Here is a 19794-nt window from a genome sequence, read left to right on the forward strand (position 1 = left end):
GGAATCATATCGATATGGGGCACAGTTGTATCATTGCACAGTTGTATCGTTTCACCCCTACTATTCTTGGATATGATGTTTCTGAATAAATGCACTGTAATGAAGATATCAATCAGTTTTTTTTATTCAAGGTAGAAAATTTATAATATTTTCATAAAAGATAATGATTATTTTGTCTATTTTAATATAATTGCATGTGTAGAGCCAGTACAACACCTGATGTTGATGAAAATATTTTTGCCATTACAAAATCTGGCATAAAACTCATCTACATACTTTCCCATAACTCTGACCTACATACACAGAAACAAGAAGTCACTTCTCAACTTCCAACTGGAAGCAAATCAATTAGCAACAATTAAAACTGGTAAATTAGACTAAAACACAGACTAATGTGGTGTACAAGAGCATCTAGTTATTACTGCTACTACACTTATTCTGTGTGGAGCCACAGTAGAGCAGCATGCCAAACTTGCAAATCAAATGGTGTGATCAGATCTGTCTGGATCAGCCACTATGTTTCATCCTTGGGAAAAGCCCTTTACTCAAAATGCCTCTGTACTAAATAACCTACTGAGCAATAAAACACCAATTAAAAGCACCCATTCTGCATACCTATCAACATTTTAAAAGCAAAGTAGGGACACTGAATTTAAAAAAAAAGGAGATTGGGACTTAAAATAGGTATTCCTGAGCATTGTTTCCACCAAATATAGCCCATTTTTGACAAAATACCACAAAACACATTTAACTTTAAATAGTTTTTTATCAGTAAAATTATGATTATGGTTACAAAAAAACATTTTAGAAAGATATTCAATATTAATAATCAAATATCATCGATAACTATATTTAAGGCACATATTAATTACAATAAAAATGTAACATTTACAAAGGACAGAAGAAAGACAAAACTGACAGCACATGATCCTAACTTATAAACCGCTCAGCCTTTATATTGGTAAATTAACCTCTGCATCAGAGTGGGCTGCCATGATCTCTGCGCTTGGGTAAAAATGTATGTGATGTGTCAATGTTACTGTAACAGGTCAACACAAAAAATATGCTGTTGTTGTACGGTTTAATGACATTTTTCAGCACAAGATAGACTATACATGGCAGCCAGTATGAATGGTGGAGGAAGAACCCAAGAAAACCCCAGAAAGAACCACTGACCCACGTGAAGCTACTGGCAAACTTTCTCATGTACCCACATTTGCCAAGCCCAAGACTCGAACCCATGCAGACAGGTGAGATGGCAATGATCCCTAATGGTGAGCACTTTGGACCACTCGGCCACTCAGGGCCCCCCACCAAATATGTCTCCTATCTGTGCTTCAAAATATTATATTTCAATTCAACCAAGAGCAAATGAAGAAAAAAGATGGACTGATCCACAGTTATGGAATACTCAACATTTATGTAGAGATACATGTAAGGTAATCATCATATTTTTCTGCGGCGATGCGGTACTTTGCACAGCATTAGAACAAGTTACAAGTCATGATGTACACTTATTTCCAGTAGTGGCACAGAACAATGTCACAACAATATACACTGGTGATCAAAATGAACATGGTTTCTATGGACTGTGTATGATACCACTATTTATGTACGATTTCTTTTCGGAAAAATGAAAATTGGCAAGCATAATTAAATAATGAGTTCTCTGCAAAAATTGTGAGATATTATGAGATCAGGAAGTAGGCATGGAACAAACCCCAAATCAGTAGCTTTTTGTCCCAGCATGTGAGCTGATAGGTATGATTCTGCAGTTTTTTTTCAATTGTTCCTTACATTAGACACTAAGCACAGAAAATTAAAAATAATGGAGGCTAAAACACTCTGTACTTACTCATGCTTAAAAACACAAATATTAATGCTAAGTTCATGACTTCAAGCTTAATTAACAAAAAAGAAATTCTGAATATTTTTCCAGAATCCTTCATAAATGTAAAATTTGAGAGAAGAATGATATTAGGCAGTGTGATATTGATGGAGGATGACAGAAATCTTAGAATTAGGTGTCAGGTTGATTTGAATCAGCAAAATACAAGGTCCTTAAAAGAGTGTTTAATATGTTTTACAACAATGCCACGACACGTTTGCATGTGTTTTATCAATTTGGCCTACTACATGTATAACTGTAAAACAAATTCATATTGCCAATAAACAGGAATCTTATGTGATAGATTGCTAAAGTAAGAATAAAGAAGTTCCAATTGAAAGTTAACTTACCTGAACAAGGTGGGAACCTAAAGACACGCCCCCTGGGAGGGTCCCAAAAGCCTTCTTTTCCACAATTGTATAGTAGCGCAGTAGGCTGTGTGAAATCTTTATTACCCATGCATTTGATTCTACAATATTGCCCTTGACTCCAATGACCACAGTCTCTGACACCATTTAGTGGTGGGGATGGGATCTCACATTGTCTGGCTGCAATATAAAAAATGCTTATGAAACAAGGTTTGTGTGGAAGACTGGTGCCATACCTGTGTATCAAGCAATAACATTTATGTGGAAGACTAGTGCCATGCCTGTGTATCAAGAAACAATATTTGTGTGGAAGACTGGTGCCATGCCTGTGCATCAAGAAACAATATTTGTGTTGAAGACTGGTGTCATGCCTGTGCATCAAGAAAAAATATTTGTGTGGAAGACTGGTGTCATGCTTGTGTATCAAGAAACAATATTTGTGTGGAAGACTGGTGTCATGCCTGTGTATCAAGAAAAAATATTTGTGTGGAAGACTGGTGCCATGCCTGTGTATCAAGAAACAATATTTGTGTAGAAGACAGGTGTCATGCCTGTGTATCAAGAAACAATATTTGTGTGTAAGACTGGTGTCATGCCTGTGTATCAAGAAAAAATATTTGTGTTGAAGACTGGTGCCATGCCTGTGTATCAAGAAACAATATTTTTGTGGAAGACTGGTGTCATGCCTGTGTATCAAGAAACAATATTTGTGTGGACGATTGGTGCCATGCCTGTGTATCAAGAAACAATATTTGTGTGGAAGACTGGTGTCATGCCTGTGTATCAAGAAAAAATATTTGTTTTGAAGACTGGTGCCATGCCTGTGCATCAAGAAAAAATATTTGTGTGGAAGACTGGTGTCATGCCTGTGTATCAAGAAACAATATTTGTGTTGAAGACTGGTGCCATGCCTGTCCATCAAGAAAAAATATTTGTGTGGAAGACTGGTGTCATGCCTGTGTATCAAGAAACAATATTTGTGTAGAAAACTGGTGTCATGCCTGTGTATCAAGAAAAAATATTTGTGTGGAAGACTGGTGTCATGCCTGTGTATCAAGAAAAAATATTTGTGTGGAAGACTGGTGTCATGCCTGTGTATCAAGAAACAATATTTGTTTAGAAAACTGGTGTCATGCCTGTGTATCAAGAAAAAATATTTGTGTGGAAGACTGGTGTCATGCCTGTGTATCAAGAAACAATATTTGTGTTGAAGACTGGTGCCATGCCTGTGTATCAAGAAACAATATTTGTGTAGAAGACTGGTGTCATGCCTGTGTATCAAGAAACAATATTTGTGTGGAAGACTGGTGTCATGCCAGTGTATGAAGAAAAAATATTTGTGTGGAAGACTGGTGCCATGCCTGTGTATCAAGAAACAATATTTTTGTGGAAGACTGGTGTCATGCCTGTGTATCAAGAAACAATATTTTTGTGGAAGACTGGTGTCATGCCTGTGTATCAATAAAAAAAATTTGTGTGGACGATTGGTGCCATGCCTGTGTGTCAAGAAACAATATTTGTGTTGAAGACTGGTGTCATGCCTGTGTATCAAGAAACAATATTTTTGTGGAAGACTGGTGCCATGCCTGTGTATCAAGAAACAATTACTCCCTCTGTATAATGTTATTCCTGGTTGAAGTGACCATGTTGTAAATGAGGAACTTTGTAATGAGGGATGTTTCATTAAAGCCATGTCATAACAGTGCATAAAAACACCAACACATGATATTTACTTGTGTGAACTCGCATTATCGTTGGTTCTAATAAGCCAAACCAAGTACTGTAAATAGTACATTATACACCAGCTATCTGGTAAAATAGTATTACCATATATACTTGCTTATAAGTCAACTCAAATTGCAAATAAAACAAAGACCCTGAACTGCTGTAGCATAATACACCTGCAGATTAGGGTCTATATTGCTTGTTCAACTGATTTCTCTTAACAAAATGCATAGACCCAGATCTGCCAGTGCATTATGTGGCAGCAGATCTGGGTCTATGAAGTTTGCATCAGCCTATATGCAAGTACATATGGTAGTATTATTATTATGTTTCTTTTACATAAAACCCTCTTTCATTTGTTGTAGTCTCAGATACTAAGGATCATAGTACATATTTAACTTGTGTAATATGCTGCTATTGCTAAGCAATGTTGCCTAGAAATACTAAATTATATGCTCTCCCTTATCAATACAATATACACATCTGCCTTTTCTCACATGCAAGTCATCCACAAATGGAGGCCAAGGTAAAAGACACAGAACTGGAGTTATTTTGTAAAAACAATTTTTCTTATTTCAGTCTTGGTGATCTTGACCTTTCACTTATTGAGACCTAAATCTATGCATGCCTTTCTTGTCTCAAATGCAAGCCATCCATAAAGTTTGGTCATGGTTTGTCATGTAGGACTTTGAGTTATGTTGCTGAAACCATTTTCCTCCTTAAAAAATAAATCAGATTGTAACATTTGACCTTTTATCTCCAAAAATCAATAGGTGTCTTCATTGTCTCCTATGAAAGCCATCTACAAGGTTTTGTCAAGGTATGTGCAGATGAATTAAATTAGGTTACTGGAAATTGTTTTTCCTTCTTTCTGTCAATGTCACCTTCAACTTGGACCATTTGACTTCAAAAGGAATAAATATATTTTTCTTTGTCTCAAATGCAAGTCTGAACAAAGTATGTGACAAAGAACTTAAGATATCATTTATAAATCAGTTTTCTTCTTGAGTTGCTGACCTTGACCTTTAACCCCAATCAAAAGATTTCTTTTTTTATCTACAGTGCAAGCCTTTTATAAAGTTTGGTCTATGTGTCTGGTATATATTTAAAGTTATTGTGTGGAACAGTCTTCCTTCTTCAATCTCTGTGATCTTGACCATTTACAATTGAGCCAGTTTTCTTCCTTGCCCCGAATGCAAGCTATTTATGAAGATTTGAAAATGGTAATAGGTGGAGAACTTGAGTTTTTAAACATAATATAAATAAGGAACAGACAGACAGATAGATGGACATCATAACATGATATGCTCTACCTCATGGCAAGTGTATACAAACTAAAGTAATGTAAAATAAATAAGTAGCAAAGATAAAACAAAATTTAACTGGATCACCCACCATAATCACATTACCAAAGAAACAGTGTATATAAAGAGGAGTTTTACAGTGGCGTAAAATGAATGGAGTCATTCAGTGAATTTATTTAAGATCAGACAAAAACTTACAACCTGAAATACTTAAGTCTAATACATTAACATATATAACATGATTAGTCTAATACATTAACATATATAATATGATTACTGACTGGTTACAAATTTGTGACAGTAAAATCAATGATAGACTGTCAGAATATGACACCTCATTTCTGATGTCATGACTTTTCCTTTTACATGGTGCCATGGAAAATGACATATTTTGCTATTTTTTTAGAATAGTAAAGCTACCATAAAGTCCACGAGTCCTGAAATACGGGGAGATTTTGTCTAACGTAAGATACTGATAATGTTACATAAACATTTTGCTTCTTGTATGAAAATCTATTTTTAGTTGTATGATGCTTATGGTATCATGTACCATAAGTACTTGCTAATAAGACAAGTCAAACTGCAACCAACAAAGATCCTGATCTGCCAAAGCAAAATTTGCCCACAGACCAGGTATTTGCTGTTTGTTCTACTGATTACACCTAACAAACTGCAAAGACCAAGATCTGCTGGTACATCGTGCTATGGCAGAGCTGGGTCTGTGCAGTTTGCAGTTGGACTCCACTGGCAAGTGAGTAAACACAGTACTTTTTCATAGAAAACAACACATAAACTGTCCAGCAACATTATTTTCAAGAAAGTACTTTACATTGCATTGACAGAAAAGCTTTAACTTACTGTATATACTGACTTAAAAGATGAGACCAAATGCAAACTGTACAGATCCAAATCTGCATAATGCTGGCAATCAGTAAAACAAACATCTGCTAGTGCATTATGATTTTAATATACATATACATATATATATATATATATATATATATATATATATATATATATATATATATATAATATGCACCTGCAGATCTGGATTTGCGCAGTTTGCAGTTGGACTCATAAACAAACACATTCATTATGCTGTTTTACATATATGTAAATAGTGAGTATCTTTCCAAACTGGAGGTTGTATCCTCTTTAGTTCATACAATGCTTTTGCAAACTGGAGAAAGAGGAGCTGGGAAACATGTTTTCAATTTGAAAATTAAAATATTATTAATTGTCTTTTCTAAATTTAACATAGGGTATATTTTATATTGTCACCTATCACTTTCCCATTTGTAAAGCTATAACATTTCTTAGATCACATGGTAAAATATATCAGAGAATAACTTTGGGAAAGAAAATTTTCTGCTCTTAAAACCTGCCCTTATTATTTACATAAAATAAATGTAAGCATTATCAAATAATTTATGAAAAAAAAGTTATTTTGCGAAAGAAAAAGTCTTACGTGTGACATAGACCCTGAAGCTGCAGGTGGCCGAGTTCCCATCACGGTCAAAAGCCGTGTAAACAATATCATATTGCCCATAGGAATAGGTACCTAGAATATCATACAAAATGTACAGAATAATAAAACAGACTGATGACTGTTAAGAATGATATCTAAAATTATCTATTCATATATAACATGCCACCTTAAATTTATTCAGACCCGGAACTTCCACTAAAAAACTGGAGATAAGAAAGTTTCAATTATTAAACAGAGACTGAGTTTTCCTTTTCTGCTAATTAAAAGGGGCATTACAAAAGTAATGTTCTTTATGACTGGCTGGCACAGAATCCTGAGCTCAAATTAATGGTTAAAAATTTATATCACCTCCCGCAAATGTCAAGTTCAAAGGTCTTGCAAACATTTGTAAATGAGGGGTTTAAGGGCATAGCAAATATTAAACAATGCATTCTATGAAACTGTACAATGAGTTCAGTCACATATTTTTTTGGCAAATTATTAATACATATAATTTCATTTTTCACAACACAAATCTCAGCTGATCTAAATACTTATTATGTACTGTGAAAAAAATGTTCCATTTAGAAAGGTACATACAGTGTGTGGGAAAGCTTAAACTCTCACCATTACAAGCATAAATTAACTCGGTTACTGAAAATTTATCACAGACTAGGTATTGAACATAAAAACTATTTTACTCAATCAACAAATGTTATTCACTCTCAATTGTTTTTATCCTATAAGATCCAAAACATAGAACTCATTCCCTGTAGAAGAGAGAATCCTTCATTATATAATTTCAAAGCCTTCCAAAATCAAGAGAAAGAAAATCACTCCTTGCTACCATTACACTGCAGATCAAATATTTAGGTCTTGCATTAAAGGCTATGAGCAGTTGCAATAGTTTAAATTCTGATTTATATCTGAGTCATGTGACTCGCAATAAGTATTGTTCCTGTAGTGAGATGGCAAAACATGTCCTTTTAGACTGTCCAAAATAATGATCTAAGAGGTTACATCTTATGCACACTCTACTTGTTCTCACTATTGAAACTTAATTATTTGTCAACCCTCTGTGCTGTAAAGAAAATAGCATCCAAACATTTGTCCCTGTACAACTACAATATTTAAGTAGTACCTATCAATCACAACCGTTTGTATTATCGAAGTTTAGGTTTTCCATTGATGTATATACTCACTTATAAGTCAATGCAAACTACAAACAACAAAAGATCCTGATCTGCCATAGCACAATGTGTCTGCAGATCAGGGTTTATGTTGTTTGTTCCAGTGATTATTATTATTGGTACTGTTTTGGTGACAGTGTGCTAGCTCATGCTTGAGGACTTCATTTATATATCTTGTTGTGCTGATCACCAGTGTTTCCCTTTATGCATATTTGTGCATCAGGGATGCACGCTGGAGAAAATTTACGCACATGTTTTGTTGCCGTGCATTTCTTTTTTTACATAAAGGATTCCCATAATGCAATCAGGATGTATTTAATATCAATGTTTTGGATGAGGGATGGCATAGTGTATACTTCGAGTATAGGCATAGACTGGTTCCCTGATTCCTGCATTGCACACCTCTACTTGTATAGCAGAGTCTAACACAGGGAGCATACGAAAAAGGCAATCAGACTGGCATAGACAATGTTATGATGGAGTAGCTTCCCCATATCTCGCAAGCTCTCACGCAATTTCCATCGAGCTCAGTAAGATGTCTAGATGTATAACATCAATGCTTGTTGCACTAGAAAGTGATCTCCAGATTAAAACGTCATGCATTAAGAGTCATTAACAGAGAAAGTGAAAGAAGCAGAACACAAAAGAGTAACTGTGAATCTAACTTTAATGAAAAATGGATGAAATAATTCTCTTGGCTGGAATACAGCACATCCATTAGGATTACTGGTGTGACTTCTGATTGCATGATTGCAAAGACTGCAAAAGTGAATAGTCCTCTAGTGACAGGGTTAAATTTTAAAAAATATGCCCTTGTTCGCCACAAGCTATCTGGAGAACACATAACCCAAGAAATTCTTTCACATTAAAGAAATCAGTAAACTTGCGGAGACAAATGCACTATTTGGATTACAATGTCAGGGGGTCATTGCAGATTTTGTTGGTTTTTAATTTTGCTGCTGTTGCTGTTGTTGTTGTTGTAGGGTTTAATGCCATTTTTCAGCACAAGATAGGCTATACATGGCGGCCAATATAAATGGTGGAGGAAGAACCTGGGAACTCCCCGGAAAGAACCACCGACCCACGAGAAGCTACTGGCAAGCTTCCTCACATAACCACATTAGCCAAATCCGAGACTCGAACTCACACAGACAGAGGTGAGATGGCAGTGATCCGTAACAGTGAGCAACTTTGGTGCAATAAAAGAAAGATCTTATATTTTAAGTGTAAATTATTAGAAAAAAGATGAATCATTATCCTCCTTGATTTTTGGATAAATGTGTTCTAGGATGAAGTAAAATGAAACCGATGACAGCACACATTTTATGACAGACAGTAAATTAACTGCCATTTGGTTTAAAAGATTTATTTTGGATTTTTGTATTGACTTACATGTAATGTGTTGGTTTATAATACTGCTTCAAAAAGATTATAAGGAGACAGTTAAAATTATGGCTTTGAATTAAAATAAATGAACTAATAAAATTATTCTTTGAATGGACAATACATTTGTTTGTTAACTGTGCATGTTGGTTTATTTGTATGTTGAGAGAGAGAGAGAAAGAGTATGTTGTGCATGTTGCAATATCCTATTTCAAGCTGAAAAAGTATGGGTCGTATGAAAATGTCAATACATTTTTGACCCCCACATTTTTTTATTTAACCCCCAGTTCTGACACCAATTTTTTTTTTAACCCCCATTTTTACACCCCTGGGGGATACACTGGATCACTGTTACACTTAGCTAGTATCTGTTTTTTTAAACATTGAAAATCCATAATTTTGAGAAGCTGGTGATTCCTGGTTTTGCTGAAATGATGGATATGAACTTAAGAAAGTGAGCATGTAATAGTACCTTATTTATAGCATGTTTCCAAAGTTTGATGTTTGTCCTAATATTCCTCTTTTTTGGTGAGTCCTTGATAACAATAAACTGGACTAGTTCAAAGAATGTCATAGTCCTATGTATATTCAAAAAATCTTGGAACTGTACTATTCAAAATCTCAAATGACTTCATACTTCAACCGTGGGATGCAGAGCATGTTTACAAACGTGGATATGCTGTTACATATAACTGTTGATTGAACTAAGCAACTGCATTAATCCTTGAACTAAGCAACTGTATTAACCCTTGAACTAAGCAACTGTATTAATCCTTGAACTAAGCAACTGTAATAACCCTTGAACTAAGCAACTGTATTAATCCTTGAACTAAGCAACTGTATTAATCCTTGAACTAAGCAACTGTATTAATCCTTGAACTAAGCAACTGTATTAATCTTTGAACTAAGCAACTGTATTAATCCTGCTAATAAACTATTGACTGGCTTCATATTTATTTTCTAGATTTATCCTCTCAGCTGTATAAGTGATATTTATGTGTACACATAACTTGTTTTGGTAGTAATGGGTATTTTAATCTGATCTGACCTGAAAGGCATCAAAAGGTGTCAGTAAAAGGTTAACCTTTTGTTCCTTACTAAATACTAGTAAATGTAATATCCATCTCTAACTATGCAAATAACAACCTGAATACTTTACAATTAAATGTCTGTGCAAAATAGATTCTGGTATAAAGAATCAAAGTTGGAATATGATGTTTTGTATTGATATATCTTTAGGAAAACACAAATGTATATACATACACATCTGTACCTTATATTTAAAAAAAATCTTGTACTTAATTCTATAGGTCTGAGAAATTATTATTATTATTATTATTATTATTATTATTATTATTATTATTATTAGTGTTATCAGTGAATGTTCAATATGAAACTTGAAATGTAAGTTAGAGTGAAATCAGAAAGGTTCAGTATATCAGTTGGTTCTGTTTGGCTGTATTCCAAAAGTTCTGTTGGGCAGTACTCCTGAAATTCTGTTTGGCAGTACTCCCAAAATGAATTAACTAATTTATGATCAGCAGCCAAACTGACTGACTAACATACTGAACCTTTCTCAACATTCACAGTCAACAGGCTAAGTTGCTGAAATGAACTGTCCTAGATTCATAATGACATAATGATTTAACCCAAGTATGAATGCAATTTGTTTCATTACTGTGACCTTAACCCCAAGGTCAAAGGGGTAAGCAAGTGCAGAATGAATTGTCTTAGCTTCATAATAATTCACCCCAAGTTAGATTAGAATCCATCCACAAAAAAACAATGTAAACCCAAAACTTAAACTAGTTGTATGCCACAAGTGGAAAAGTGAATGCTAAATATGTCTTGCTTTCCACAAATGCTGACTCTGCATGAATCAACAAATGTTTAAAACAACATTTCATAGAGTGTGGTATTATTCAAATATCTTAACAACTTTACAATATTTGCAATATTTACAATATTTGCTGCTAATACGATACTGACAGGCAATATTACACAGCTCTGGAACAGTTTTGTGAAGTCCATATTTGTGAAAAGTAAGACACAGTAACAGTTTTAAAATTCTGGTTTCAAGTTTATTATTTGAGGATGGGGTCAATTTGTAGGCATTGCTCTTCTTGATATAAAATGTAATTAATAACAAACAATTTTTATAAAATTGCATAATTATGTTAGTAACCAGGATTTATTACACAGTTGATGCTTTTAAAAGTAAACAGAATCTACCTGGGCTGTGTGCAGTCTGCTCAACTTTGGCAACACCTACATCATCTGAAAAAGTAGGCTGGTTCCAAATGACCTGATTCAGTCGGTCAAGACTAACCACTTCTATATCCTCTGGACAGTGCACCACAACAGGGGGACTCTTGTCTGATGGAGTAAAAAATCAAACAATCATCCCTAGTGTCATAATGCCATTACTCTTCACAGCTTTATGATTAGTCAGTAAGATACACTACTATTTTATTATTGGTCAGTAAGACACATGACTCTTTCACAATTGGTCAGTAAGATAAAAAACTGTATTTGATTGTGAAAAATGTACTCAACAGTAAATAACAGGAAGATTCACTATCACATCATGAACTATCAGATCAGGGTATACAATTGGTTCTATCTATGGTTTCAGGAAAACAGAATATATACCACATGTATCTGGTGATAAGCCAATGCCTGATGATAAGCCCACCGGGCACCACCATTTTTACATAATATAAGGAAATATTCACAATGGATATCATTATCTGTTAGTAATTATTTGGGGTGAGTATTACCAGGAAAAAATGTAGTGCAATATATTGCAATACAGCATGTTTGTATGGTAATACATATTGATATGTATTGGTCATTTATTAATTTTGCATATTTTGTACTGTAATAAAGATTTTTTCACAAGGACAAGAAAATGAAATCATGATGCTTTTTACTTCACCAAAAACACACACTAAATATATTAATTACATAAATGATTTAGCAAATAATAAACACACCTACATGAGTGAAACTTGCCTAAGTAGACAGTATTATTTTGCCTAATTAGACAGTATCATTTCGCCTAATTAGACAGTATTATTTTGCCTAATAAGACAGTATCATTTTGCCTAATTAGACAGTATTTTTGTCAACAAACTAAAACAATTAACACTGCAATGATGACAAGGAACAAAAATAAGCAAAAAAATACATATTATTATAAATTTTCACATTGACAAATGTTTTGCTTTGATATGAAAAATAAATGAATAATGAAGTAAATGGGTAATATCAACGATTCCAAACCTTTGTTGGTTTCAACCTGATAGACAACTGTTTGGTTGTTAATGCAACTTTAGATGTGAGGGACAAGCATGATTTTATGTCCTCTTTTTATTCAAAAGACATAATTAACATGATAATATAAAGGAGGCCAGCTTTTAATTCAGTGCAACAATACAACAAATACTTAAGCAAGTCAGTTATCAAAACACGGTTGGCACTTAATTAAGTTCTCAGAGAAACACTCGTGGACATAGCTGTTATGGTAGATTGACGCATCTTACATTTAATTACATGAGGACACATTGCACTTATGACGATTACACTTAAAAGGAACTAAAAGATGGAACTAGAACACAAATTTCAATTGATAACAAAATTATTTAATTTGTATTTATTTATTAAAGTACTGCCTCCACTCAGCATAAGTGACATTTTCATTGATCGAAATTTCCTTACATATTGTTAATTTCGGTGTACTAGGAATGTCGTTTGGAAAAAAAATGTAAAAAATTGTATGAGATATTTTTTAATTTGATATTTCATAGTGCTGATTAAAATTTTCCAGGTCCTATCTACCGTTTTCAATGATAAAATGAGCGATACATCAAAGTTTCCGTTACCAATTTTGATCGCGATTTTCTTCAAGTTCAACAAATAGGGATACATTTTAGGGGTATTTTCAGGTTTAAAAATGGGATCCATGCCTGACACCGCGTTATAAGCAGGTTCGCGAGTTATCAGGGCACGAGTTATCAAGGGAGTGGTGTATTACACAGAATAACTGTTTTGTCAAGTGCATTGAAGCCAAACTCTTTTTTGAGTAAAAAAATTATTCCAAATAGAATGATTCTGCTCTTGGGTTCTTCATGAAGTCATATTTAGAAGCTGCCATGTTGGTAATGATACTTAGCCTAAATGGAGATAGTCGTCATCTCAGAACTAGTTCCAGACAGTCTAGTGTAGGTGAAGAAAACCCCTGGTACACTGGAATTCTATACTTGTATCACAAAATACATAATGGTCATTTTGTATTGCAAATTACTGGTATATCTATACATCATTACACCTTTAGTATTTATGCCTACCCACCCCTTGTTAACAAATTAATTAGTCTGGTATTTTGTCTCTTCACAGAAGAAATTGATATACTTGCACATATGTAATTTGGTTTTGTTTGGTTTGGTGTTTTATGACACAGCAAAATATTGAGATTATTTCAGTACCAAGGATGATCTGATGGTAGGATTCAAATCTGCACCCTTTGGATTGGATGTTCAGCATACTAACCATTCATCCACCATGGCATTATGTGATGGAAGACTTTGAAAAATTTGAGTCTACCCTGTTCCCAGATAATATGAATCTTACACAAATTAATATGGTAATTGCCCTATATATCATTAACTTGCTTTAGGAATTCCTGGCTCCTGACACATTTGATTGTACTAGCCCTCGATGAAATGGGGTCGATGACCTTATTCACCTCAAAACATGAATATCATAATGAAGGTCATACTGAGGGAGTGTATTATTATTATTATTATTATTATTATTATATAAATAGGTTCTTACCAATAGGAAAGTTGCCCATATCACCACATGAAGATGGACGAATGATAAATCGATCATCTGGCAGGTATATGTCAAACTCCTTCCAGCTCCACAAGTTGCCGTAGTAACTATCACCCTGACAACTTGTTGCCATGGCAGCTATGGTCTCTGACTGTAGGAGAGAGCTGTATATGTTGACTTGACTCACTTTGCCTTTGAAGAGTGGGACCTTATTTTTCAGCTGAACTTGACCAACTTCAACTTGATGCCTGAGAGTAAGTACAACTGTGAACTCATCATTACATTAAAACTTAAGGAATGGAGAACAATTTTCTCACATAAATATACCCTGCCTCTTGCGTATCTCACACCTACCCAATGATGCAGAGGAGTCTATATTAAAACAAAGCATATATTTGTTCTGAAAATCAAGAGAGTAAAATGAGTGACTGGTTAGCATAAGATGTACTAAGTTTCAGAGCAATCCACTAAAAATTGCATGAGTGGTTGAATTCACATATTGTATTCCAATAATTGTTAACAAATAGGGTCAGGCTACAAGTTTGAAAATAAGGGCAGTAACTCTTAGAAACATCAAGGAAGTACAAAGATTTGCTGATATGAACGTCTTATGTTTTACAGCAATCCACACAAAAAAAACTAAGACACATTACATTCTTTTGTACACTGCAAAGAGGGCAATAATTTTAAAAGCCAAGTGATTTGTTGATATGCATATCTTTATATGATGATCACAATATGTACAGAAAAGTTTCACAGCATATCTACTGAAAACTGTCAGACAAGTTGTATTCAAAAGATTCAGTCATATACTCGGTAAACAGGTCTAATGATGTAAGTCTAAACAAAACCATACACTGCCTGGAAGACTGGCATGCATTCATTTTCTTACATCGATCAATGTTTGTCACAGAAAAGTACTTTATCAATCAAGTGAAATTTTTCATTTTACTTACCAGCCATGTAATATTTGGCCTCCACCATAGCCTGTGCGAAGTAACATGACAGATCCATTGAAAGCATCAAGAAATATCCGCACTGTCCCAGTATCTGAATTTGACCATGTCAGACACAAGTGGTGCCACATACCATTGTTCAGTTGGTTCAAGGTGATATTATAGGAAGGAACATTGGGAAATAAGGTAAGCATGATGCCACTGCTATGGAAAATGAGCAGCTCCATTGACTGTCCTGTGTCATTGCTATAAAAAGAAAAAATAGAATTCTACTTGAAGCAGATGATATATTCAATATTTGAATATACTGGTTCATGGGTGAATTGTGTTAAGTGACAACTGAGAAATAATACAAACTATAACACCATGATAATGAAAACAGAGCAGTTGTGTTGACTTTTCTGTGTCACTGTTATGAATGAACAGAGAATAAAATAAGTGTCCATATGAAACAAATGTCCATGCCAATATGATGCACTGAAAGGCAAAATTTAGGTTAAACAGTGGTTGTAACTACATTGAATTTTGTTGACAAGAAAAAAAATTAAATTTGACCCATGGTTTTTCCAGTGTAAAGCCTCATACAAAATTTGATTTAAATCCATTAAGTCCTTCAAAGGTTGAGTCATATTGATAGGACAGAGGCTCTAATATAACTTTTAAACAGGATACACTATGCAAAACCTTTGTGTGTTGTCACAAAAGGCATTAATGCACCTGTCATACAGGAGGTTAAAAAACAAAGTAGCATTTGAGAGACAAAACACATTTGATACGAAAGTCAAGCTTACCTGCAACAAATTTTGCTGAATTGTAATTATTATATACCATATATACTCACTTATAAGTCGATTCAAACTGCAAACAACAAAGATCCTGATCTGCCACAGCATAATGTACCAGCACATCAGAGTCTATGTTATTTGTTCTACTGATTACTCCTAACAAACTGCACAGACCCAGATCTGGAGTTTTGGCCTCAAAAGATGAAGAATTTTAATTGTCCTATTTTTAGGATGCAAATGGACAAAATACATTTTTGTAATATCAAATCAGTCTTATCACAGTAACTTGTTGCCATTCATATGTTCCAGGATTATTTTTACAATTTCTTAGATCACTGCCTGGACTATATTGGTGGTAGTCCTAATCATTGTTGATCTTAACATTTAGGAGATGATGTATTGTTACTAGATCCAGGTTTCCGCTGGAGTCTGCCTGAAGTTTCCTCAGATTGGAAAATGTCCTTTCAGTGTCTGCATTGGAACTGGTAATGTTAGCAAAACTCTTCTGGGTCCACCACACATTTTAATTATTTCCTGTCTATGAGAATAGATTCAGACTGACCAGAACTGCTTAAGATTGGTACTGTCTGTGTCTAATGTTGTTTTAATGTAGCTGCAGTATGATTATAAAACATAAATTTGTAGATTATACCATCAAAACCTTGGTAACTTTTATAACTAATTTGTAGATAACTTTGTTGTCATTATTATCATCACTATCATCAAGCCCATAAAACAAATATCACTTACTAGTATTATAATGAAGACCTCATTCACTGCAGTCATCATGGATTTCAGTGGCAGTTTATTACATTTACTTTAGTCTGGTTTACATTTATGTTTACAAAGGATTAAATTAGGGCCAGTGATGTTTATATATATGCCAATCACCAGAGAGGTATTAAAGTAATTATTGCTATTATAAAGTGGCATAAAATCATAATTGAGTGGAAAAATGTGTAATCTATATACTACATGCCAGAATTACGAAATGTATGAAAAATGTACATTTATTTTGGCTACGGGCCTGGTTCTGCAGCTGGTAAAAATTCTTGTCCCAAAGGGCAAAATCCATATGGATTAAAACCAAAATATCAACACATAATATACTGAACAATTATTTATATTTAGCACTCACTGGAACTAGTCTACATGTGTAACTTGTGTTGATTTGTCCTTTTTCTACTCTGGCATGTTTTAAAGTTTTAAAGTTTTCAAGAACCATATGCTCTAACATTTTCCATCATATAACACCCTCAACTCATACCATACAGTGTTTTGCTAAACATCTGGCATCATTTTCTTTAAAAAGTATTGACTGGTTCACTCACTAACTAGCTGATTAGATACAATTAATCTGTGAGGTTAAGTTCACATTTGAAGAAACCCATCTGTTCTTTTGGAAATGAGTCATATGCAGTTGCTATAAATAACAAACAAGTACCATATGCTATTCTTATGCAGCAGTATATGAATGGAATTAAAGATATGATAATAAAAATGACAAATATAGCTTTTTATTACTTTATTTTTATTTATTTTATTTTTGAATGTAACAAAAAGTGCAATCCATATATATGCAAGTGTAAGATGTAATCTGATGAAAAAAGCATAATGATTACACCAAAAGCATAATGGTTGGCATGTATGTGTTTATATTAGATTTTGTAATGCAGTAATTCATTGCAGTGTCATGTGCATATTTTACATAAAAATTATGGTTCTGCAGGTGGTTGCTCATGTCTGCAAGTTTTTATAATAAACTATTATTATTATTATTATTATTATTATTATTATTATTATTATTATACATCAAAAGATTATGATTATGAACAATAAAATAGTCAGTGAGTAAGTAATTTTGCACGAGCACTTTTGTACGAGTCAAGGAACATTATTTTCACTAGATCTGAAAAAAGGCCAGCTACCAGAAGCAGCAGATTATGTTTGATTAACAAGCTGGCAAACAGTACTATACTGGCATGTGTAACTTTATCCACATTTGATGCAGATTCTGTGAACATGGATTTCAGTGATGTCATGTTTGTTGTTGCAAATAATATACTTTTCTGAGATCGGGATTCTGCATGATGCATGATGTCAAAAGTCAGCTTTATAGGAAGAGCAGAATGCATATTCATTTTCATTTGAATGTGATTGCAACCACCTAAATTCCCATTCTATCCATGATTGAATATCATGTGATATTTCTGCTGCCTAGATTGAATAGTTGATACCAACAGGCACTGATGTCTGCAGTGTACAATAACATTTACAGTCTTAATTGTCTTTAAGAATACTTTTGTAACCAGTTCTGGCAAACATAGCCATGGTATGCAAACAAACAATGTACCATATATACTAGCTGATAAGTTGACCTTTTTACTGAAAATCTGATTCATGCAGAATAGGGTCAGCTCATAAGCACGACATTAAAGTAAAAATGATAATCTATGGGTAATGTTGGAAACTCCAATCATTTGAGTATACAAAAATAATGTGAATTCAAATATTTTTAGGTTTCTGCATCACTATTCCCATTCAGAAATGTATATCTGGCATGTACTGTGCTTATCCGTTTCTACAGTTGATTGGATTTTAAAATATAGGTAAATTAAAAGTGAAGTGAAGCAAAGTGAAGTGTTCATTAATATCGTTTACCATGGGTATTTACTAGCATGTCTATTGCTTCAATTTTCGTGCAAGTCCTAATAACCTGTATTTTTATTAATATTTGTGTTTTGCTGTACAAACACTGTTTGATGCTATAACAGCTTTTTCATAAGTTAGATTTTGAATTCCAATGTGATATTTTATATTTTCTGCCAGTGCATATGACATGACAATCCCTTGGTTTGCAAAGGCAACACTCACTTTTTTTCAAACTGATAATCCTTTTGATCCAGCCGCAAATTTAGTACATGTACTTGTTCAGTACCAAGTGGAGTTCTACATGTTCCAGTGAATGCTTGACCTTAATATCTTTTGACTTGTAAAGACAGCACCCTCTTTATTTTCCCATGTGACAACCCTTTGTCTGAGCTGGTGCTGCCACTTGCTCAATGCCAAATAACAGAGGGTGGTTATCTGAACTCCCTATGATCTTACCAAACAAATGATACTTGTTCTTTTGTAACCTTTAAAAGCTTCCACACACTGTATGATCAAAGTGTTACTTACAGAGCCCAAGCTCAATCTCTACCTAACCACCTGAATATGACAGTGAAGTCAAGGAAACAGTGTCAGATGATATTTATGATGACTAGACCATGATGATTTACTAGATGAAAGGGGATTTCAGGACGTTCTCAGACAACGAAGATGAATTCTTAGATTTTATATCAGATGACATTAGATGTTGATATTTATAGTATACTGTGAACTTAAAAACATTTGAACTTAAATTTCATTGTTTATTTGTAAGACACGTAATTAACAATATGGGATATTGTGAATAGGACCATTCCTCATGTGGCATGTGACCTGTAATTGAATTCATGGAATTATCATATAAATGGATATAAAATGTCAAGCATTATGGATTTTAATGGACTTAATTAGGACAAATTGTAAGTTGTCAATTTATTTGTGACATAATCCACTCAATAATATAACTGTATTTTACACTGGCTCTCTCGTTTTTCTCATCCTCTAGTTGGGCTAATTTATTTTTCCAAAATACAACTCTGACCCACTGACGACATGTCATCCCTGCGGATGGATCTGACTTGTAAAATACACCTGACTTAGAGTAGGGTCAAAGAGAAATTGGCTTTTTGTAACCCTCAAAGGTTGGGGGGGGGTTTTACTTATAATTCACTGGTATGCAGCCAAAATGCTTCTGAAATAAATGTAGACAATCTTTACTAATTCTGGGTCACTGGGAATGAA

The 19794-nt window shown here is 34.0% G+C and overlaps 1 protein-coding gene across 1 annotated transcript in view; it reads right to left on the reverse strand.

The window, feature by feature from the left end:
• Positions 1-19794, reverse strand: part of LOC149802826 (uncharacterized) — a 349692-nt gene that overhangs the window by 46809 nt on the left and 283089 nt on the right. Inside the window, exons 51-55 of the mRNA XM_089952278.1 lie at positions 15119-15364; positions 14163-14410; positions 11559-11702; positions 6754-6846; positions 2239-2436 (exon numbers count right to left, since the gene is read on the reverse strand). Coding sequence (XP_089808404.1) covers positions 2239-2436; positions 6754-6846; positions 11559-11702; positions 14163-14410; positions 15119-15364 — 929 coding nt within the window. The remainder of the gene's footprint in view (positions 1-2238; positions 2437-6753; positions 6847-11558; positions 11703-14162; positions 14411-15118; positions 15365-19794) is intronic.

Source organism: Sinohyriopsis cumingii, chromosome 3 (assembly GCF_028554795.1).
Source record: "Sinohyriopsis cumingii isolate HCF-2022 chromosome 3, ASM2855479v2, whole genome shotgun sequence".
Classification (NCBI taxonomy): Eukaryota; Metazoa; Mollusca; class Bivalvia; order Unionida; family Unionidae; genus Sinohyriopsis; species Sinohyriopsis cumingii.